This window comes from Rhincodon typus, chromosome 38 (assembly GCF_021869965.1).
Source record: "Rhincodon typus isolate 14 chromosome 38, sRhiTyp1.1, whole genome shotgun sequence".
NCBI classification, from domain to species: Eukaryota; Metazoa; Chordata; class Chondrichthyes; order Orectolobiformes; family Rhincodontidae; genus Rhincodon; species Rhincodon typus.
The window spans coordinates 4,409,985-4,433,893 of NC_063369.1; the positions used below are offsets into that span (position 1 = coordinate 4,409,985).

Consider the following 23,909-nt stretch of genomic DNA (forward strand, 5'->3'; position numbering starts at 1 on the left):
GTTAGGATGAAGGTCAGGATTAGTGTTAGGATGAAGGTCAGGATTAGGGTTAGGATTAAAGATAGGATAAGGGTCAGGATTAGGGCTCTGAAGCAAATCTCTAGCAGTGGAACAATTGCTCTTTTGAGCCTGTGTTATCAAATGTTGAGAGTCTCAGTGACTGTCTGCACATGCCTGAACATTGCGGGGAAGCTGCAGCTGGCTCCCTGTGTTCTGATATCTCTTGTTTATCTATTGATTGTGGACATGAATAATAAGAGCTCTGCAGTATCATTAATTTATAACCCTCTCTCCTCAGGAACTATTAAATGTGCATAGAAGTTTATTGGAGGAAATCCAAATCTCGATTAAAATGAACAATGCCCAGAACCTCTATGAAATCTTCAACAGTTACAAGAAAAGGTGAGTGAGTGTCTACCTGGTCAATTGTCAATTAATCCATTGGATTAAAGAGATGTGATCACTTCCAATGAAAAAGTACGTTATAGTTTCACTTTCCCCTTCTGTTTCTGCCCTCACTTCCTGAAGTGTTTTCATTGATGCTAAGATATAATTCCGGGTAAAAAACCTACTACCTGTAAAGCCCTCTTCCAGCCTGGGTTACAATATCCAGCTTCTGGCTTACACAATGGTTAGATCAAAATTCCTCACTGAGTGTCCCTAGTCACCATGAGGACTCTCACAAGACCCAGTGCTTGGTCTTTGTGTGGGTAGGGTTGGGGCAGCCAAACCTCCAGACAAGAGCTCTTTGCGATCAGATAACTCAGTCCCTTCCTGACAATTGTGAAGTAGGTAAGGTCCCAGCCTCCAAACCAGAAACCCTAACCCTAACCCTAACCCTAACCCAATCCTAACCTTAACCCTAACCCTAACCCTAACCCTAACCCTGTCGCAGGTCCCAACCTGCAAACCAGAAACCTTAACCCTAACCCTAACCCTAACCCTAACCCTAACCTTAACCCTAACCCAATCCAAACCCTAACCCTAACCCTAACCCTAACCCTAACTCTAAACCTAAATCTGGCCCTAACCCTGACCCTAAATTGAACCCAAGCCCTAACCCTGATTCAAGTCCCACTTCAGTTCTTGATGACCAAGGAAGGTGTATTCATAACGTGGCCAAGAACATTTGAGTGTCAATCTGCAAAATCCTTCTGACACATGCCATTGAATGTTGGTAAGAATGAGAGATTTCTGGTCAGCTGTGTGATGGAAAGAACATTGGAGCCTCAACCATCAGCATCCATAGCTCTGAACTGCAACGTGCCAGTGAATGTCCCACAGCAACTCAGACACCTTATAGAGTCGTATAGCTGGACTGCCAGCTTCACAATTGGATTGGAGCTAACATCAAGGCTACCGTTCCCACTCTGGTGGATCCAGAACCTATTTCCTTGTTCCACTGTGGTTCAGACTCACTGTAAGCAGACACCTGGAGATGAAGAAGCTTGGTTCAAGTTGCTATATTGTGTGGTAATCGATTCTGGGTGGACAGAGATCCTTGTCAGTATCACCATGAACAATGAGATCTGTTGTAATTTTTACTTGAACTGGTTTCAAGACTGTTTGCCTAGAAGATAGACATAAAGCAGAGATTTTTGGCCCAATGTGACTCATCCCTTTAAACTGGCTCGACAATCTCACCAGATGACCTACCTCCTAAGGAGTTCAGGGCTTTTGCCTGCGCTGACCTGTCCTTGGGTATTGATTACTCATTGCAAAAAGATACCCTGATTTGCTGTAAAGTTCACCTTTCACCAGTTTTGAGATTGTAACCTCCTTGTCCAGGTTTTAAAAAGAAAGGATTAAATTTATATATCAACTTTCACAACATTAAGATGTCCTAAAGCACTTTATAACCAATGAAGTCATTTTTAAATGCAGTTACTGTTGAATTGTACAATAAGCAGGACCCAAATTCAACGCATCAAGCTCCTTTAACCAATATAGTCTCTTTTATTTTAAGAAGAAACAATACAGATTAATTTAATGGCGTGTGGCTCCTTCATTCAGATTCTACTTCCATCTGATAGTTGTGATTTATGTAGGGAAATGGCCACTGATTGACAGCAACCAGGGTCTGCTATGCTCACTAATGGCCCTCTTTTCTCGTGGTCACCCAAAGGTTGTTGCTGTATGGACGATACTGTAGCCAGGTAGAGGCAGCTACCAAACACCTGGACAAGATCGCGAGCATAAGGGAAGATGTTCAGATGAAGCTGCAGGTAGGACCCTTTACACAGTAACTGAAATGCACTCACAGACATTTCCTGGCTTGGGTGCTGATTGATACTTTGTGAGTTTCCAGAATTTTAACATCAGCAACTTGGGTGCACAGCGAGAGGATTAGACACGTTAAAATTTGGAAAAAGGCAAATGTGGCGTTCAGTTGTGTTCTGTGTTTGGTCACGTGGGTCTGGTAACTGATCTTGAAATAACTCCACAGAGGCCGGTATCCCATCACCAAGTCATCCTTTATTTACATGTGGAAAGTCCTGACTCTGGTACAGCCTCTTCAGAGCGAGCTCTCAGAGGGAACAACACCTCTGACACTCCTGTTTATATCCGTCAGCCAGGGCTCCGTGATTGGACCAGATTAACAGCCCCAATCAGGGAACTCATATTCTATGGGGCCACCTGGCTGACTTCATTATAATCACTACAGATCTGACTAACTGTGCTTCATTGGTTAAGCCTGGGTGTGGACTCAGAGCTTCATTGAACAGAGGTTAAACTGTGAGCATGAGTGCAAACATTTTCTGATTGCACAGATATGTTAAAACTCCTGTAAGTAATCCTGGAGCACACTTAGAAACCTCTGAGATATATGAAACTTATACACAATGGTATAAAAATGGGTAAATACATGAAGGGAGTGGAACTAATTGGATAACTCCACCAAAGAGCTTGCACAATGATAGGCTGAATGGCCTCTTTCTGAGCTGAATGACCCTATGTGCTTTCTTAGATGGGTTTGGTGTCTCAGCTCCTCAAATGGCTTAGTGTCTGAACCCAACGTCAGCCTTTGGTACTGAGTCATACCCAACAACAAACTGGGGAAACCCAATAGCAAGCAAGTTCACAACAACCAGGACTGGTTCGAAAGTTGTCCGGCTGTAATTTACAATAGTATTGGCCTCTCGTTTGTCCTTTAATGTTAAACTGGCTTTGTATCACCTCCCTCAACGCAACACAGGGAATGAAAGCAGAATACTATGGAAGCTGGAGATCTGAAACAAAAGCAGAAAGTGCTGGAGAAACTTAGTGGGTCTGGCAGCATGTGCAGAGAGAAGAACAGTGTTAAGGTTTTGAGTCTGATGTGACTCTCCTTCAGGAAGTGGGGAATGGCCAATCATATTGAGCTTTAACTGTAAGGACCCCTATCTGTACCCTTCTGCTCCACCCACAGAAATGTTGATCCTTGGAACTAAACACAAATTACATTTAGAGGCAGGGTGGACTCATTGCATTTGAATGAGGGCAGCATGATATTCCGTGAATGATATCTTTTGGAGATTAAGCTTTATATAGTTGAAAACAAAATGATTGCTTTTTTAAAATTCATTCATGGGCTTTGGACATTAGTATTTATTGCCCCATCCCTAATTGCCCAGAGGGCAGTTGAGAGTCAAACACATTGCTGTGGGTCTGGAATCACATGTAGGCCAGACCAGGTAAGGATGGCAGTTTCCTTCCCTAAAGGTGAGGTAAGATTAGGAGGGGGGTCCTCTGGGGAGACTGCTCTGTTAGAAGGGATTGGATGGGATTTTGTGCTTCCAGAATGGGCCCCATTGATGAGACTGTGTTCTGTCAAGAATACATCTTGATGATGAGACTCACTTTGTAAAGTCTTCTCATAAATCCACCTCCTACTTATTCAATGGGCAGAAACAAAGTGTAAGATTCCTCTCAGGCTGCTTGTTCTTTTTTCTCAGGAATGTTCCAACAGAGCGAACAACGGACGATTCACCCTACGAGATCTCTTGATGGTACCCATGCAAAGAGTCCTCAAGTATCACCTTCTGCTTCAGGTAGACAATTGCAAGGAAACATTGGAAATATTATCCCTCTCAGTTACTGGCCATTGTGAAAATACTTCCCATCTGAGCCAATATTGCAGAGGTCTACAATTCTGGCTGGTTAGCAGTCTCTCTCGCCTTCACCTGATGGGTCTTAGCAGGATGGATGTAAAGCCGATATTTCCTTGTCTGGGAGAATTTAAAACTGACACAGTTTCAAAATAAAAGGTCACCCATTTCAAACAGAGATTGGGCAAAATGTTCTCTCCTGGAGGTTTGTGAGACTTTGGAACTCTCTAGATGGTAGAAGCATCTTTGAATATTTTTAAGGTAGAGGTGGATGGACTCAAGCAGTGAAAGGGGCAGGCAGGAAAGTCAATTTAAAGTTACAATCAGATCAGCCATCATCTTACTAAATGGCGGAACAAACTCGAGGGGCAGAATGGTCTAATTTTGTTCCTTAATTCTCCAACTTCCGATCGTCTGTGAACATCAGGGGGGCTAAAATTGGCCTTTACCAGGAGCACAAAGCAAGATTGTAACGAGATGAGCAATTTCAATTTCTCTTCCACTGAGGCTAACAAGTGTCAGGAAGGTCACAGTATCAACTTGCTGGATCTCAGACAATGTACTGGAAGGATTAGAGTAATTAGCACCTCTGAGCTTGAAAGGAAATAGAAAAAGCAAGCAGGTTTCCTGCTCCTGATTAGTTTTACAATAAGATAGGTATGCGTGGGCCTTGTAAGAGCCTAACTGCCTTCTGGTAGAGCAAGCTTGCATCATCTCTGCTTTATTAGCTGAAGATTTGATTTGATTTATTATTGTCACGTGGACCTAAGCACAGTGAAAAGTTTTGTTTTGCGAGTAGTCGAGGCAGCTCATAGCAAACAAGGACATACAGATCAAGGGGCGCTTAGACAGAGTGAGGCATACAAGGTTACACTGCACAAAAGCAAGGTCAACCTTATTTAACATTAGAGAGCTCCATTCATCAGTCTAATAACGGCAGGGAAGAAGCTGTTCTTGAACCTGTTGGTGCGTGTGTTCAAGCTGCTGTATCTTCTGCCTGATGGGAGAGATTGGAAGAGAATATTATGAGAGAATGATCAATGTCCGCTGTCTGTTCTACATCAAGAATCCCAAGATGTCCCAATATTCAGGGAGGGAAAAATGAGAGACAACAAGGTGTAGAACTGGATGAACACAGCAGGCCAAGCAGCATCATAGGAGCAGAGAGGCTGACGTTTCGGGCCTAGACCCTTCATCAGAAAAATGACTTGTTTTTAATAATTATCAGTAAGTGGGCTTCTCAAGAATTTATTGCTCAGCCCTAGTTGCCCAGGAGATGGAAGTGGTGAGCCACCTCCTTGATACAGTCCATGTGGTGAGGGCACTCCTGAGTGTTGATAGGGAAGGAATTCCAGAGGTTTGACCCAGCGATGATGAAGGAACATCCTATGTATGTCCAAGCTGGGCTGGGCTCTGTGAATTGGAGCATTTACATTGACATCACTGGGATAACAATGTCTCTCTGATGTGTCGCTACAGGAGTTGGTGAAACACACCACTGACAAAACGGAACAGGGGAACCTTCGGACAGCTCTGGATTCTATGAGGGTGAGTGGACATCGACCTCCAGCTTTCTGTCCAATATGTGAGGATTTACTTGAGGAACACGCTTGTATTTATCCGTTTTCATTTCCTTTTCTTTAGGATCTGGCCCAATGTGTAAATGAAGTGAAACGTGACAGTGAGACTCTCAAACAAATCACAAGCTTCCAGTTATCGATAGAAAACCTGGTGAGTCAGAAGTTGATAAAAGCTTCAAGAAACGTCTAATAATGTTCATCAGGTTGTTGTATGAAGTTTAATGCAAAGTGAGAGAAAGAGATAGATTTGACAATCTCAGGCGTCTGAAGTAGAGTTCAAGAAACGTCTAATAATGTTCATCAGGTTGTTGTATGAAGTTTAATACAAAGCGAGAGAAAGAGATAGATTTGACAATCTCAGGTGTCTGAAGTAGAGACCGTTGAAAAGCCTGTGCCAGAGCGGTTACATATGTGTTTCGGAGTTGGTCCAACACTAGCAATGGTCAAATATTTCAAAGCCAGTCTGTGTTGTGAAAGTGTTGAAGGAGCAGGAGACCCAATAGGAAAGCTCTACCAAAGAGCTAGCACAATCACAGCAGGCCAAATGGCCTTTCTTTCTGCCCGATGATTCAGTATGGTTTCTTGGAAGAAACTGCGATCTTGGCTCCTCAAAGGGGTTGAGTGTCTGAACACTAAGCATGCTGTGGTATTGAGTCAACTAGACTGCATATTCAACGACCACTTCCAGTTCTGTTACACAATCCAGTAATCATGCAGCTGAGAGAGTCAGTTACTCACTGAGAACGTGGTAATTTCCAGTTCAACTGGGTTCAACAACCCCTACCAGCTAAAACAGACCTCTGATGCGATTGTGATCAATGACCTTCAGCAAGACAATAGAGGAATCAGTCAGAGCACAGCTATCTCTTTATTTGAGAAAACTACGTTTCATTGAAAAGAAGTATCTGTCTGTCATTTTATATTAACTGTTCTGTCATATCCTAGAACCAGTCACTGGCTGGTTACGGCCGACCCAAAATAGACGGAGAACTACGTTTAATGACTGTGGACAAACGCTCCAAGCAGGATCGGTGAGTGCTCCTTCTTCTTTGAAGACACAGCTGAAGATGATAAAATACTCCGGAGAATTTTGGGGGCAAAGTTTACCATGACTATCCATAGCTCTGGTTTGCAACATGCCACTAAAAGTGTATTTTTTTTATTTGCAGGATATGGGCATTACTGGCTAGGTCAGTATTTATTGCCCATCCCAGTTAAGAGTCAACCACATTATTGTGTGGGTCTGGAGTCACATGTAGACCAAACAGTAGTGAACCAGCTGGGATTTTCCAACAGTCATTGTTAGAATCTTAATTCCAGATTTTTATTGAAATCAAATTCCTCCATCTGCCACAGTGGGATTCAAAACCCAGGTCCTCAGAACATTACCTGGGTTCCTGGAGTAATAGCCCAGTGATAATACCACTAGGCCATTGCCTCCCTTCTGCCACAGCTACAGGGTCGACTCGGTCAGCTGAATGGCCAGTCTTGATCAAATTAGTGCCAATAGTACAGAGTTCATTGAAACATAGAAAATAGGGGCAGGAATAAGCCTTTCAGCCATTTGAACCTGCTCCATCATTTAGTATGATTATGACTGGTCTTCCAAGTTAATCCCCTGTTCCCACTTTCTCTCCATATTCTTTGATGCCTTTAGCCCCAAGAACGATATCGATCTCCTTCTTGAAAACATTCAATGTATTGACCTCAGTCATTTTCTGTGGCAGAGAATTCCACAGGCGCCCCACTCTTTGGGTAAAGATATTTCAGGACACGTCTCAGTCCCACATGGCCTACTCCTTATCCTTAGACTGTGACCCTCTGGTTTTGGACGTTGCCAGGAACATCCTTCTTGTGTTTACCCTGTCTAGGATTTCGTATATTTCTATAAAATCATCCCTCATTCTGCTAAACGTCAACGAATATAGTCCTACCGAATCCAGTCTCTCTTCGTACATCAGTCCTACCATCCAGGAATCAGTCTGGTAAACTTCCATTGCACTCCCTCCACAGCTAGAACATCATTCCTTGGATAAGATGGGATTTCTGTTGTGACTGTCCTGAATTCAGGAGCTGCCTCCTTGCCCTATATATGATGGGGGAATTGTGGTTTGGATTAGGCTTTGGGCAGAGAACTCAAGAAGATGGGCTGAATGGCCTCTTGTTTCATTCCATTCTTCTTGCATTGTAATAAAGTAGAATCTATGAATGAACTGAGCTAATAGTAATTGTATGTTCATAACAATAGATATAACTATGATTGTACAATAAGTGTTCCTGCTTTAGCAGTGAATGCCATGCAGCAACTAATGATGCTCTACTGTTTTGTGTACAGATATGTGTTCTTATTCGATAAAGCTGTTATTATCTGCAAACGCAAAGGAGAGAATTATGAAATGAAAGAAGTCATTGACCTACAGTATTATCAGATAAGGGATGACCCAATGGGAAGCAAAGAAACCAAAAAGGTACACGTATGGCACATAAATTCTCAGCAACCTTGTGCTTTTTATGGCTAGATAGATATTCCGCCATGGTGGGTGTCCTCAGTGATAAATCATCCTGAGTCAGCATCTTTAGTTGTTCCACTAGCTGGTAAACTGGTAAGTGTACACCAGGCAATGCTGTGGCTGTTCATATGCTCCACTTACTGACGATCTAGGCTCAGGCACAGGAAGGATGTTCTGATGGCGAAGCAGGGAGGCTCTGATTGAGCTAGGCCTGCCTGGAGTACTGTCTGCAGTTCTGGTCACCGCACTAAAGGAAGGATGTGATTACGCTAGAGAGGATGCGGAGGCGTTGCTTGGGTTGGAGCAATTCAGTTATGGAGAAAGACTAGATAGGCTGGGGTTGTTTTCCTCAGAGCAGAGAAGGCTGAGGTGAGACCTGACTGAGGTGTACAAAGTCCTGAGAGTCATAGACAAGGAGAATCCTTTCCCATGAGTAGAGGGGTCAACAATGAATGGCATAATTTTAAGGTAAAAAACAAGAAGTTTAGAGACGATTAGTGGAAAAGTTGGTCATTGTTAGAGGTGCCAACCTTCAAATGAAACTTCCAAACCAGGTTCTTTGTCTAGGTGGACTATCTAGAATTCAGGGTTAACCATTTAGGACTGAAATGTGCAGAAATTTCCTCCGAAGTCCCCATCCTAGAGTCCGTGGATGTGCACTCATTGAATATTTGAAGATTGAGGTTGTTAAGATTTTTAGCTACTTGAAAATGAGGTGATAGCAGAAAGTGGAATTGAGGGTGAATATCAGCTCCGATCTCACTGAATAACGTAGCAGACTTAAAAGACTTCCCCCTGCCCCTGTTTTTCATTAACTGACTCCTGTTGCAGTACATTATATGAAGAAAGACAAGGAATTATGCCTTAATCCTGGCCAATATTCCTTCCTTAACCAATGTCAGCCAACAGTAAAGAGTAACTGAGCAATAACTGGTCAAAGGGATAGAGTGTAAAAATGAGAAGTCTTGCTGCAGCTATATAAGGTACTAGTCAGTCAGACCCTGAGATACCATGAACAGTTTTGGTCCCTTTATCTAAGGAAACGTATACATGCATTGGAGGTGTACCACTGGAGGTTCACTAGTTTGATCCTGGGTAGGGATGGCCTGTTGCATAAGGAGAGGTTGAGTAGATTGGATCTGTATTCATTGGAGTTTAAAAAAATGAGAGGCGGCCCTATTGAAACTTTCGAGATTCTTTGAAGACTTCACAGGGTCGATGCTGAGACATTGGTGCTCTTCGAGAGAGAGACCCTTGGACTAGAGGGCAGAATCTCAGAGTAAGACAGAGATGATGGGGAATTTCTTCCCGCAGAAGGTAGAGAATCTGTTCAATTCTTTGAGCCATTGAGTACATTCAGTGTTGAGGTAGATAGTTTTTGAATCAGTAAGGGACTAAGTAAGGATTACGGGGAAAAGGCAGGCAAGTGGAGCTGATGATTATCAGATCTGCAATGATCTCATTGAATAGTGGAGCAGAACTGATGGGCTGAATGGCCTACTTCTGCTCCTACATCTTATGGATTCTTAAGGTCTAATAATGACTACTCTCTGGACAGAGAATTTGACAAGCAAATACATCTCGTGCCACAGTTAATGCATTTGGAAGCAATTAATAGTGATGTGATTAATTAACTTAATGTGAAAGTCTTCTCTGTAACTGCAAGTTTTACTAATACCTGACCCCATTCTCTGTATCTTTCTAGTGGAGCCATATGTTCCTAATAATTGAGGCTCATGGCCAACATGGCTTTGAGTTCTTCTTCAAGACCAGGGAGCTGAAAAAGAAATGGCTGGAGCAGTTTGAGATGGCTTTGTAAGTTTACCATCTGGAAGATTGATGAGCGAACGGGGCCTGGCCATAGAATTGTCTCAGTATGTTGTGCAAAAAGGTGGTTACGGACTGCCATGAAACATAAAGGTGATAAAATCAGACAAGAATGCCAAAAACAAGAGGCCACACATTAGAGATAGTAGGGACTGCAGATGCTAGAGAATCCGAGACAACAAGGTGCAGAGCTGGAAGAACACAGCAGGCCAAGCAGCATCATAGGAGCAGAAAGGCTGACGTTTCGGGCCTAGACCCTTCATCAGAAATGGGGGAGGGGAAGGGGCTTCTGAAATAAATAGGGAGAGAGGGGGAGGTGGATAGAAGATGGATAGAGGAGAGGATAGGTGGAGAGGAAACAGACAGGTCGAAGAGGTGGGGATGGAGCCAGTAAAGGTGAGTGTAGGTCGGGAGTTAGGAAGGGGATTGGTCAGTCCAGGGAGGACGGACAGGTCAAGGGGGCGGGATGAGGTTAGTAGGTAGGAGATGGGAGTGCGGCTTGAGGTGGGAGGAGGGGATAGGTGGGAGGAAGAACAGGTTAGGGAGGCGGGGACGAGCTGGACTGGTTTTGGGATGCGGTAGGGGGAGGGGAGATTTTGAAGCTTGTGAAATCCACATTGATACCATTGGGCTGCAGGGTTCCCAAGCGGAATATGAGTTGCTGTTCCTGCAACCTTCGGGTGGCATTGTTGTGGCACTGCAGGAGGCCCAGGATGGACATGTCGTCTGAGGAATGGGAGGGGGAGTTGAAATGGTTTGCGACTGGGAGGTGCAGTTGTTTAGTGCGAACCGAGCATAGGTGTTCTGCAAAGCGGTCCCCGAGCCTCCGCTTGGTTTCCCCGATGTAGAGGAGGCCACACCGGGTACAGCGGATGCAGTATACCACATTGGCAGATGTGCAGGTGAACATCTGCTTGATGTGGAAAGTCTTCTTGGGGCCTGGGATGGGGGTGAGGGAGGAGGTATGGGGGCAGGTGTAGCACTTCCTGCGGTTGCAGGGAAAAGTGCCAGGTGTGGTGGGGCTGGAGGGGAGTGTGGAGCGGACAAGGCAGTCACGGAGAGAGTGGTCCCTCCAGAAAGCAGATAACGGTGGGAAGGGAAAGATGTCTTTGGTGGTGGGGTCAGATTGCAGATGGTGGAAGTGTCGGAGGATGATGCGTTGCATCCGGAGGTTGGTGGGGTGGTACGTGAGGACGAGGGGGATTCTTTTTTGGTTCTTATTGCAGGGACGGGTTGTGAGGGATGACTTGCGGGAAATGTGGGAGACACGGTTGAGGGCGTTCTCGACCACTGAGGGGGGGATGTTGCGGTCCTTGAAAAACGAGGACAACTGAGATGTACGGGAGTGGAATGCCTCATCCTGGGAGCAGATGCGGCGGAGGCGAAGGAATTGGGAATAGGGGATGGCATTTTTGCAGGAAGGTGGGTGGGAGGAGGTGTATTCTAGGTAGCTGTGGGAGTAGGTGGGCTTGAAATGAATATCGGTTTCTAGGTGGTTGCCCGAGATGGAGACAGAGAGGTCCAGGAAGGAGAGAGAGGTATTAGAGATGGTCCAGGTGAACTTAAGGTTGGGGTGGAAGGTGTTGGTGAAGTGGATGAATTGTTCGAGCTCCTCGTGGGAGCACGAGGCGGCGCCAATACAGTCATCAATGTAACGGAGGAAGAGGTGGGGTTTAGGGCCAGTGTAGGTACGGAAGAGGGATTGTTCCACGTAACCTACAAAGAGGCAGGCATAGCTTGGGCCCATGCGGGTACCCATGGCCACCCCTTTGTCTGTAGGAAGTGGGAGGAATTGAAAGAGAAGTTGTTGAGGGTGAGGACAAGTTCGGCTAAGCGGATGAGGGTGTCAGTGGAGGGGGACTGGTCGGGCCTGCAGGACAGGAAGAAGCGGAGGGCCTTTAGGCCATCTGTGTGGGGAATGCAGGTGTAGAGGGACTGGACGTCCATGGTAAAGATGAGGTGTTGGCGACCGGGGAATTGGAAGTTCTGGAGGAGGTGGAGGGCGTGGGTGGTGTCACGGACAGGTAGGGAGTTCCTGGACCAAGGGGGACAAAATGGAGTCCAGATAGTTGGAGATCAGTTCGGTGGGGCAGGAGCAGGCGGAGACAATGGGTCGACCAGGGCATTCAGGTTTGTGGATTTTGGGAAGGAGATAGAAGCGGGCGGTGCGGGGTTGGGGAACGATGAGGTTGGAGGCCGTGGGTGGGAGGTCACCTGAGGTGATGAGGTTGTGGATGGTTTGGGAGATGATGGTTTGGTGCTCGGGGGTGGGGCCATGATCAAGGGGGCGGTAGGAGGAGGTGTCGGAGAGTTGGCGTCTGGCCTCGGGGATGTAGAGGTCAGTGTGCCATACTACAACTGCGCCTCCCTTGTCCGCGGGTTTTATGGTGAGGTTGGGATTGGAGCGGAGGGCTGCACGTTCTGTGGGGGAGAGGTTGGAGTGGGTGAGAGGGGTGGAGAGGTTGAGGTGATTGATGTCTCGACGGCAGTTGGAGATAAAGAGGTCAAGAGAGGGTAGGAGGCCTTGGGGTGGTGTCCAGGAGGAGGGGGTGTGTTGAAGGCGGGAGAAGGGGTCAGTAGAGGGAGGGTTAGGCTCACGGTTGAAGAAGTATGCGTGGAGGCGGAGGCGGCGGAAAAATTGCTCAATTTCACAAGCTTCAAAATCTCCCCTCCCCCTACCGCATCCCAAAACCAGGCCATACATTAGCTTGGACCTGGATTGCCACTTCTGTTTGAGTACCACACCTCTGGACATAATCAACAAAGTTATTGTACATTGCATGACTTTTGCTAGGAATCTTTGAATGTAGAGGGTTGCAGAGTGTACTTCACAACAGGATTCAATCAGGTAGATACTTAAGGCTATTTTGTCTCTGGGAAGAATCAAGGGACAAAGTCAAAGGATTACAGCTTGCCATTTAAGAGCCAAACCTTATACAAAGCGTAGCAGAAATTTTGAACTCTTTGTAATTGCTGGAGGAACAATCAGAACTTTCAAGTATGTGATTGATTTTTGGAGAAGGGTATTGAGGGGTGTGGAGCAAAAGTATGGTAGATAAGGTTAAGCTATAATGTGGTGGAACAAGTTTGAGGGGGTGAACAGCCTATTCCTATTCCTTAATGTTACACACAGAAGCAAGCTGTGGGTGTGCTTTCAAATCTTGGTAGATGGTCTTCGGGGAGGAGACAGAGACAATGTAGTTGAGGGAAGAATCCCAGAGATTAAAAATATAGTTTAATTGCCTAACTATTAGTTATTGTGTCTATAGCTGCCTGGGTCTGAAACTCTGGAATTTCCTTACTCAAACCTCTCCACATCTCAGAAGCTCCCTAAAACCTATTGTTTCTAGTTTACATCATTTGTAAAGAGCTAGGATCTAATTATGATGTGACTACATAGAGCGAGCTGCCACATTCACTGCTTCATTACAGTTAGGTACAACGTAGCAATGTATCAGTCCATTGGCCACATGAGGCACTTTTCCCAAACCATTCCCCGCTGTGACCCCAGTTTGAGGAGTGAAGATTGTCACAGCCCTGAATGAGATCCGAGGAGATTTGGCGTAGAAGGGGAGAGTGGAGGTGAAGGGGTCACCTGCAAGAGTGAGTGGCAGGGAAAGGGGCTGGATGTGTGTAAGTCTGTTAGAGAGCCTCAGCTCAGCTGTTCTCATTCAGTCACGCTGCCCATTGCCCTCTCGCGACCTTGAAATTCCAATCATGACCTTGCACTTTGAGAAGCCCTCAGCTCACAGGAATCCACTCCATGAGGCGCTGGCATTTCAAGTCTAAAATGTGATTGGTCTAATGTACAGGAACAGGAATGTGTACCTTGACTGAGCTTTTAATCATTGACCCCTATTTCACCTTAAATGCCTTGGACTTTGCTTTATAGCAGACCTGTGAAATGTCTTTAGGTATTTTCTAACATTTAAGATGACATATAAACTCAATGTGTTGTTATTGTTGACCAATATTGGAAGAGTTCCAATACATTTATCAGCTTCCCTTCTAAGTTAGAGTTTGGAAGGATAAGGGGGGGATCTAATTGAAACATATAAAATTCTAACAGGGTTGGACAGACGGGTTGGAGGATGCTTTCCCTGGTTGGGGAATCTAGATACAGGGGGTACAGTTCCAGGACATGGGGTACAGTTCCAGGACATGGGGTAGACCACTGAAGACTAAGATGAGGAAACATTTCTTCAATCAGAGGGTAGTGAGCATGTGGAATTCTCTACCACAGAAATATGTTGAGGCCAACCACTCAATGTGCTCAAGGAAGAGATTGATTTTTGTTTTAGGTTTTCAAGGCATCAAGGGGTATAGGGCAGAAGCCAGCATATGGAGCTCAGATAGAGGATTAGCCGTGATCATATTGAATGGCGGAGCGGGCTCAAAGGGCCGAATGGCCTACTCCAGCTTCCAAGTTTCTGATTGTGAACTGTTTCTTAGATCGAACATCTTCCCGGAGAATGGGAGTTCAAACAACCACGATTTTCAGATGCACTCATTTGAAGAGTCAGCGACATGCAAGGCATGCCAGATGTTACTCAGGTATGGGTCTGGATGATAAAGGTTAACATTGACAGTGGTAATAGGCAGTCCTGCTGGGCTAGCCTGATCTGAACCCATCTCACCACCTTCCTCACGGCTGCAGGGTGTTCCCAGCTCCCTTCCTGCTGACCCATGCTGAGATTTGCAGTGAGGACCTGGTTGGTTCATTTGCAGAAGCAAAACCGACAGAGTAAAGGCAATCCTTTTAAAAGATGCTTTTATGTCTTAGAGTTCCGGTGATTCTCCAAATAATCAGATATTTTAAAAATGCATTGTGCAAATGTTTACTCTACAATAACAAGGGAGAAATATTATAGTGTCTGAAATACCTCCACAGAGGATGGTATCCCATCACCAAGTCACCCTTTATTTACACGTGGCATGACCTTAACACAGACCCAGCTCCCTCAGAGCCAGCTCTCAGAGTGAACAGAACCCCAGACTCTCCTGTTTATATCTGTCAGCCAGGGCTCCCTGATTGGGCCAGATTAACAGCCCCAGTCAGGGAACTCATATTCTATGATGGCCACCTAGCTGACCTCGTTACAATCACCATAATATCAATGGAATGTAAATGTTATCAAGAAAATTGGAGGTTGGGGATTGCTGAAGTTGTGAGTGAGCCTGATTCCTGCAGGTGGTGTGATAGAAGAATGGTGAGCCGTACTGCTCACTATCGCCACCTGCAGTAACTCTGCGTATTACAAAGGTATGTTTTATGTATCTATGTTTGTTGCCAAGGCTAGCCCTGGGTAGCCCAGCGACCGCGCACGCTCTGATACGCAGCTTTCCAGTCAAACCATTGAGTGTCAGCCTTATTTCTTGAGAAGGGAGCCCAAGCTTTCCCAATGAGCAGAACCTCTCAGTTAATCTTTTCCTGCACTTGCCTGTGTATCTTTTTTGTCATATGGATGCCCAGAACTCTTTATGATCTAATCAAGGTCTGCATGTTTAACAATGACACTGGTCCAAAATCAACGGTGTCTCTCTGTCCTGTCATCCAACAGGGGCACTTTCTTCCAGGGTTATCGTTGCAGCAAGTGCAAGTCTGCGGCTCACAAAGAATGTTTAGGGAGGGTCTCTCCATGTGGAAGGCAAGGTAAGACGATGTGTTGTAACATAGGAACAAAGATTGCTGGCGAAACTCAGCAGGTCTGCCAGCATCTGTGCAGAGAAAGTAGAGTTAACGTCTCAAGTCCAGTGACTCTTCATGATGAGTCTTTCCAGCAATTTCTCTTTTTGTTTCAGATCTCCAGTATCCACAGTTCTTTATCTTATTCACATTGTCCTCTTATATCAAATCATTTGCCTAGTGGGTCTAAAGGTCTGGCCAATCTAACCCCTTTAACCTGATCGGGAGTGATGGTGAGCTGTTGCTGTAACAAACAGCCTCCTGCTATTGTAGGAGCAAAATACCGCAGATGCTGGAATCTGTACTGAAAACAGAAAATGCTGGAGATCACAGTGGATCGGCAGCATCTGTGGAGAAAGAGCAAGCTAACGTTTCTGATGAAGAGCTGTATAGACTTGAAATGTTAGCTTGATTTCTCTCTCCATAGATGCTGCCTGACCCGTTGTGATCTCCAGCTTTTTTTTGTTTTCAACCTCCTGATATTGTCAGATTTGCAAATGGGCTGGGGGCTTACCACTATTGTCTAGTTTGCCTCACAGGTATAACACTCTCCCCCCTGGCATCAGTTGTTGTAGGATTCAAGTCCTACTCCAGAGATTTGAACACGACATCTATACCGCAGATACTCCAGTGCAGTACCCACAGAGTGCTGCATTGTCAGAGGTGCTGGTCTTTGGTAGAGGCATCACACTGGGATACTGTTTGCCCTTGTGGTTGGAACAGATACATTGGAAGAGGACGTCTTCCTGGTGCTGTAGCCAATATTAGACAGAATCATTGAGATCTCCAGCATGGGAAAGACCCAGTGTGTGTGCACTGGTCAAAACCATGATGTGGAGGTGCCGGTGTTGGACTGGGTCAGAGGACACATGACACCAGGTTATAGTCCAACAGGGTTTATTTGAAATCACAAGCTTTCGGAGCGCTGCTCCTTCATCAGGTGGAGTGGCAAAGGGGCTGCACTCTGAAAGCTTGTGATTTCAAATAAACCTGTTGGACTATAACCTGGCATCGTGTGACTTCTGACCTGATTAAAACTAACGACCTAACTATTCTAAACCCATTTTCCAGCACTTGGTCCATAGCCTTGTCTGTCTATGCATTGCAAGTGCACATCTATAGAGTCATAGAGATCATAGTAATAAAGATTGTCTAGTTGAAGAGATAATCATTGGTCAGGGTGTTCATGATCAGGAATATCAGAAATATCGTGTTGTTTATTTACAGATAGTGGATCATCAACTTTGACCAAGGTACTTGTGAATTTCTAACTTAGTATTTGTTGCTTCTATTATGTATTTTACTGCAAATAATGTGAAACCATCAAGAGGCTGGTGAGATTAAATAGATTATCTGGTCATTTTAGAGGGAGGTGTTGTAAAGATAATGGTTCTGAAGGGGTTAATGTTCTTGTTCCATTGGTTCCACTCATTCTCCAATGTTGCTCTCAGTCTGTGGGTGGGGACACTCTAGGTTTCAGAGGGAGCAGATGGATCTGTACCAAATCCCCAATGCCCTAGTCATTACCCCTGAACAAAAGTGGTTGTACATATTGCTGTTGTACAATACACCTTCTTACTATCTAAGAACAGGCCCTTCTGTGGGTTCTCTGTGGCAGTGTATCGTGTATCACTAATCACAGGATATGTCTAAGGCAAAGCAAGGACAGATGAGGATTGGTGTCAGTGAACTACCACAGAAAACACTCAGCCAGTATTGCACACAGGTAGAGGTGGCAAATACCACAAGGTACCAGGAGTGGTCACCTGGGAAAATGTCACATAGGGCACCAGTAAATGGGTGGCTTGGAAGGGGGGCAGTTTTGCAGTAAATGGTGGAGCAATGGAGCTACAATGGAATAAACGGTGTGACACTCTTCAAAGAACCCAAAAACCTTCTTTGTATTATTATTAATGTAAGGTTTTTGATGTTTATATTTTTCAATATAATTCATTTTTGAGTTTGGATTTTTTAAATTTGAACTTATGGCATAAGTGTTTTCTCTGTGTATAATGAAGTTTAATAATTAACTTGTCAGTATTTCTGTAGCCATGGTGATTTATCTCAAAACTCAAGTTGAGAAAGAGAGAGAGAGAGAGAAAGAACACTTCCTGGAAAGTTTTGTTTGTTTCCAATGGAAGAATTCATGACTGAATAAACAATATGGTACAATAGGCTTTCAGATAGAAGATTCTGGACTTTCTTGGGCTTGGGATAACACCCATGGTATGGGAAGAAAAAAACATTTTAATTTCAGTTTGGGTCCGTTTTTCAGGGTTCTTGGCTGAAACTAGAGAAAGGGAGAAAATAGTTTAAATTTGTTAAAATAGGTTATCTCAGTGTAAGGAGTTTAGTAAGTGTTCCTGACCAGAGGTGTTTGCGTAAAACCCTGAAGTGGTTACTCGAAGGTGACAAAAGTTAAGCTCAATTGCATAGAAGCTCCAAGAAGTGGTTGTCATATTCTCAAAGCTGGGAGTTGAAGCCAATGTTAAATTAAGCCCAACAAAAACAGAAGTTGCTGGAAAAGCCCAGCAGGTCTCGCAGCATCTGTGAAGAAACGTTAACTCTGATCGTTTTCTTCACAGATGCTGCCAGACCTGCTGAGCTTTTCTAGTGACTTCTGTTATTGTCCCTGATTTACAGCATCTGCAGTTCTTTTGGTTGTTGAATTAAACCCCATGGCGTGATTGAGAGTTCTTTCTGGTGTGAGCACTTTAGGATGAATGGGATTTTATTCTTAACTTGTGTTTCAAGTTTTTAGAGTTGCGTTATACATAAATAATTTGGTTTTATCTTCATTTCTTTTGTTCAATAAATTTCTCTTTTACTGCTAAAGAAATAAATCTGCAACATTTTGAGCTTTTGTTTCAGTGAAAGACCATCAAATTAAAACAAAAATAATGATCTATCTAGCCAGATTTCAGTCTGGGATACGACTTGTCCAGTATTAGCATTAACTGGGATCACAACAAATATTATTATTAATCTTACGATTAATAATATTAGATCTGCCACTTAATAAATTAAATGCAAAATATTCTCCTCTGCAGAGTAAAAGTAACAGAATTGCCCCAAGTCGTGCAGCTAAAACAGGTAAGCATCTTATCCAGTTTGCTTAAAGCACCTTAGAGCATCACATAATTGGAATAAAATATTTGTAAATTCAGCAAGCTCTGGAGTGAACAGAAAGCAGCGGGTAAAACATTTTGCAAATATTACAAGAAATCTGATTGAGATACAATCTGAATTGTGATAAACTAGCTAATGTCGCTGGGAGAGAGGCCATGTTTTCTTCTGTCCTTTCATGGGATGTGGGCATCACTAGCTGGGGCCAGCATTTATTGCCCATATCTAGGTGCCCCTTGAGAAGGTGGTGCTATACTGCCTTCTAGAACCGCTACAGTCCGTGTGCTGTAGGTTGACCCAAAATGCCATTAGTACATAGAACAGTACAGTACAGGCCCTTTGGCCCACAATGTTGTGCCAACCTATTAGGGAGGGAGTCCCAGCATTTTGAGTGACACTGAACAAACAGTGAAATATTTCCAAGTAGGATGGTGAGCAGCTCGGAGGGGAACTTGCAGGTGGTAGTGTTCCCATGTATCTGCTGCCCTTGTCCTTCTAGTGGTAAAGGTGACAGATTTGGAGATTTCTGCTTAAAGAGGCTTGCAGAATTTCTACAGTTCTTCATTGATAGTACACACTGTTGCTACTGAGCATTAGTGGTGGAGGGAGTGGATGCTTGTGGATGTGATGCCAATCAAGTGGGCTGCTTTGTCCTGGACAGTGTCAAGCTTCTTGAGTGTTATTGGAGTTGCACTCATCCAGGCAAGTGGGCAGTATTCCTTCACATTCCAAACTTGTGTCTTGTAGGCTTTGGGCAGTCAGGAAGTGAGTTACTTTTAGCCTCTGACTTGCTCTTATAGCCATGGTAGTTACGTGGCTGGTCCAGTTCAGTTTCTGGTCAATGGGAACTGCCAGGATGTTGATACTGAGGGATTCATTGATGATAATAGCATCGAATGTGAAAGGGTCATGGTTAGATTCTCTTTCCTTGGAGATGGTCCTTACCTGCCGTGAATGTTATTTGGTACTTATGAGCCCAAGTCTTGAAGCAGTTTGAATTTCTGTTTGTCTTAAGTTAGCTATGAAGTTTGTTTTTACTGTGCAAAAGTAGCTGGCCATTTTTGTTGGGGAAAGCAAATTGGAGTTTGAATGAAATTCATGTGGTCAGGATGGAATACTCCATAACTGTTGAGCTTCCTGGAGGGAATAAGTTACATCACAAAGTGAGAACCTGAGGTAGTTATAATCTCCCATCATTGCGATCAAAGTTCTAGTGATGAGTATGCACATTCTTGAGAGACGGCAATCTTGCTGACTCTGGGCTATCTGTCTCATATGCCCAGATGTGCTTCAGTGAAGCCCTATTCTGTCAGATGTGCCAACCTCTTCAGAAATATTACAACAGCATAAATAAAATAGGAAATAGAACAATGAATCTTGATCTCTGTACATCTTGGAATCCAGCTGAGTGGAAAATGGGAAATTTGCATTTTGCAAAGAACAGACAAAAGTTGGAGGAATGATGACTACAGCATTGTTAAATCAGGGCACAAGTCATTCTTAAGCAGCTCAGAAGTTGAGATTGCTGGAAAAAAAAGACATTTCTTTTGTAGGGAGTTATATTGCAAAATGTCCTAGAAAATGCAGAATATAAAAAAAATCATTGTGTGGCAATAATTCATAAATAATATTACTTCTGAATATATCAATGGCACAAAATATTCACATTTTGAGCGGGAGCATATAATTGAGCCCTCTGAAATGTGGTTGTTAATCAAAAGCTGGATTGTAGCCATTTTTCTTTCAATCAGTATTAAAGGACATTAAAGGTTAATGGGAGGAAAAGAATGATTGAGAGGAAGATAAAACTTGACACATTGTGTAGTTGGCAATCTACTGAGAGGTTTGAAGGGTTTTCATCTCCTATCGCCTTGTCTCAGGTTTACCCAAAACAGAAGTCTGCCAAGAATATTTTGGGATGCCTCCTCCACCAGTGGCTTTCGGACCTGCTTTGAAGTTGCTCTTAGGGGATATCATCGAACTCACCAAAGCAGAGGTGGAGCAGCAGTGGTGGGAGGTGAGTTGCACAAACTGATCTGTGTCGTCCCGGTAATATTATAGCTTTTCACATGGTTGTCATTTTTTTTAATATTCCTGCTAGTTTTCGAAGAACTGGCACAACCATGATGGGCTGAATGGCTTCCTTCTGTTCGACAAATATTGCATGTCAGTTACTGTTGCAATCAGTTGGGCTTTTTTTAAATCTTTCAGACCATCAAACAACAACATTTTATTGCACTTTGGACAGGAAGCATATCGCAATGAGGAATAGAAACCCTGGCCAATATTCCCAATATTAGCACTGATGCCCGTTGTGGTATTCCACATCTGTTCTGAATGTGATGCCGACTTCAGTTAAAGACCAAATTTCTCCCAGTTAAAGACCTGAATTCCCTCAGTTAAAGATCAGAATGCTCCTAGTTAAAGACCAGATTTCTCCCAGTTATTAAGATCAGATTTCTCCCAGTTAAAGACCAGAGTTCTCCCAGTTAAAGACCAGAGTTCCATTAGTTAGAGACCAGATTTCTCTCAGTTAAAGACCAGATTTCTCTCAGTTAAAGACCAGCGTTCTCCCAATTAAAGACCAGATCTCTCCCAGCTAAAGACCTGAATCCCCTCAGTTAAAGATCAGAATGCTCCCAGTTGAAGACAAGATTTCTCCCAGTTAAAGACCAGATTTCTCCCAGTTAGAGACCAGCGTTCTCCCAGTTAAAGACCAGATTTCTCCCAATTAGAGACCAGAGTATCCAGTTAGAGACCAGAGTGCTCCAGTTAGAGATCAGAGTGCTCCAGTTAGAGACCAGAGTGCTCCGGTTAGAGATCAGAGTGCTCCCAGTTAAAAACCAAGAGTTCCAGAGTTTTCACATGCAGTACAACTCTGAACCTAACCACCTATATCCAACTCAAACAAAGCTTATAGTTAAAGTGATGAGAAATGAATACTCAACATAATCCATACTGCCAGCATTCAGAGGGGAAGGGAAAAGAATCACCAAATGATTCCACTCCTGGGGAATTTCTGAGCGAGATATTAAAGGCAAACACCCTCTATTGCTGAATATCCTGCCGCACAACTTTGGGAAATCTGGGTTTAACAGTGAAAATTAATGCAGATGATTTGAGATTGCTTATAAACATCCAGCAGTGATTTTATTAAGGTTAATACCTGAGAGGGGTTTTCTGTTGGACAGGAATTCTGCTCTTTGGTGCAATCAAAAAGTTTAATCACATTCATGACAATAGAATAGAATAGAATAGAAATTTATTGTCTCATGTATATTTATGTGAAAAATACAGTTAAAAGTTATATACATCGTCCCACCACAGCACCTACATCAATGACAGAAGTCATGCATAATAATAAAATAAAGTAAAATTAAGAAAGATGGCTGTTAATAATAGCCTGAGAACAACATAAAGGGAAGACAAGGTTCTTGTGGTGTAGTGGTAGTGTCTTTACCTCTGGTCCAGGTTCAAGTCCTCCTTGCTGTAAAGGTGTGCACAGATATTTCTGCTGTAACATGTGAGTCGTTAATGCAAATTGGCTGTAACTCGGTTGATGAACAGTGGATGCTGTTTGGATAATGCAAACTTTCTACTGCACAGTATAGCGATTTCCCTATAACGCGATTTTCTATGGCTACTCTCTATAGTGCGAAGTCACACACGAATGCAACTATAGTGTTATAGGAGTATATATAGTGTACCACCTGTAGTAACATCTCCAAACAGGTCATTTAGGAAATAAATAAGAAAATATAAAGGCTGCACCCAGAACACTGGGTGTGGGATGGGAGGTATAAGACTGAGGGAGCCAATAAACTCTCTCCACAAGGGAAAAGATCAATGTGTCTCAATTTCAACCTACAATTGGTTTGAAACAAACACAGAGTGCGAGAGAAATTCAGCAAGCCTGGCAGATTCTGTGGCGAGAGAAACAGAGTTAACGTTTCATGTCTGGCATGACTCTTCTTCAAAACTCCTGAGTTCTCCTCAGATATCCATACCTACAGTATTTTGCTTTTATATAATTGCTTTGAAAATGATTAACACAGTGTAATGTGAACATATGAATATAAATTCAAAATATATATTCAAAATTTAAAATTTCAAAACAAAGATTTAATGAATGTTTTTCTTTCACTGGTATTAGGGAAGGAACACATCTACAAATGAGATTGGTTGGTTCCCCTGTACTAAAGTAAAGCCCTTTGTATGTGTAAGTAAAAAATGCCTTGATTTATATTCCAGGTCCTTAGTCTCACCATATAGTGCCTTACTGTGGGGGGCAGGTTTGGGTAAAGATCCAGAGAGCTGAGATTCTACATTTGGATTCGTTGGATATGCACCAAGCCACATTCACGTTTAAAAAATACCCAGCCCAAATCTGAAGGGAACTGAAGCTTTTGTACTTTCTGGTACAACATACATTTAATCTGCTCAATTCTATCCATTCCGAACACTCATTCCATCTTAACACTATGTCCACTTAACATCTCATTCATCTCTTCTGGAGTACTGTTTTCAGTTTTGGTTGCCCGATTATAGGAATGATATTATTAAACTAATGAAGGTTCAGAACAGATTTACCAGGATGTTGCCGGGAATGAAGGGTTTGAGTTATAAGGAGAGACTGGATAGGTGGGGACATATTGCTGTGGAACGTAGGAGACTGGGAGGTGGGGGGGGTGACCTTATAGAGGTTTATAAAATCATGAGGCCTATAGATAAGGTGAATGGCAGGTGTCTTTTCCCTAGGGTGGGGGAGTTAAAGACCAGAGGGCATATTTTTAAGGTGAGAGGAGCAAGATTTAAAAAAGACATGAGGGGCAATTTTTTAATACAGAAAGTGGTTCGTGTGTGGAATGAACTAGAGGAAGTGGTGGATACAATGTTTAAAAGACATTTGGATAAGTTAATGATTATGAAAGATTTGGGAGGATATGGGCCAAGTGCAGGCAGGTGGGACTACTTAAGTTTGGGATTATGGTCTGCATGGGCTGTATGGACTGAAGGGTCTGTTTCTATGCTGTATGACTTTATCTCCTCAACCCCATCCATTCCCAACACTCACTCCATTACCTCAACCCCA

General features: G+C 43.6%; 1 protein-coding gene across 1 annotated transcript in view; it reads left to right on the forward strand.

Moving 5' to 3' along the window:
* Positions 1–23,909, forward strand: part of LOC109910908 (proto-oncogene vav) — a 90,190-nt gene that overhangs the window by 54,388 nt on the left and 11,893 nt on the right. The window contains exons 8-21 of the mRNA XM_048617800.1: positions 299–402; positions 2,126–2,225; positions 3,936–4,031; positions 5,568–5,636; positions 5,733–5,819; positions 6,614–6,699; positions 8,004–8,136; positions 9,884–9,993; positions 14,458–14,559; positions 15,567–15,658; positions 16,919–16,944; positions 18,742–18,784; positions 20,698–20,834; positions 22,971–23,036. Of these exons, the coding sequence (XP_048473757.1) occupies positions 299–402; positions 2,126–2,225; positions 3,936–4,031; positions 5,568–5,636; positions 5,733–5,819; positions 6,614–6,699; positions 8,004–8,136; positions 9,884–9,993; positions 14,458–14,559; positions 15,567–15,658; positions 16,919–16,944; positions 18,742–18,784; positions 20,698–20,834; positions 22,971–23,036 (1,251 nt within the window). The remainder of the gene's footprint in view (positions 1–298; positions 403–2,125; positions 2,226–3,935; positions 4,032–5,567; positions 5,637–5,732; positions 5,820–6,613; positions 6,700–8,003; positions 8,137–9,883; positions 9,994–14,457; positions 14,560–15,566; positions 15,659–16,918; positions 16,945–18,741; positions 18,785–20,697; positions 20,835–22,970; positions 23,037–23,909) is intronic.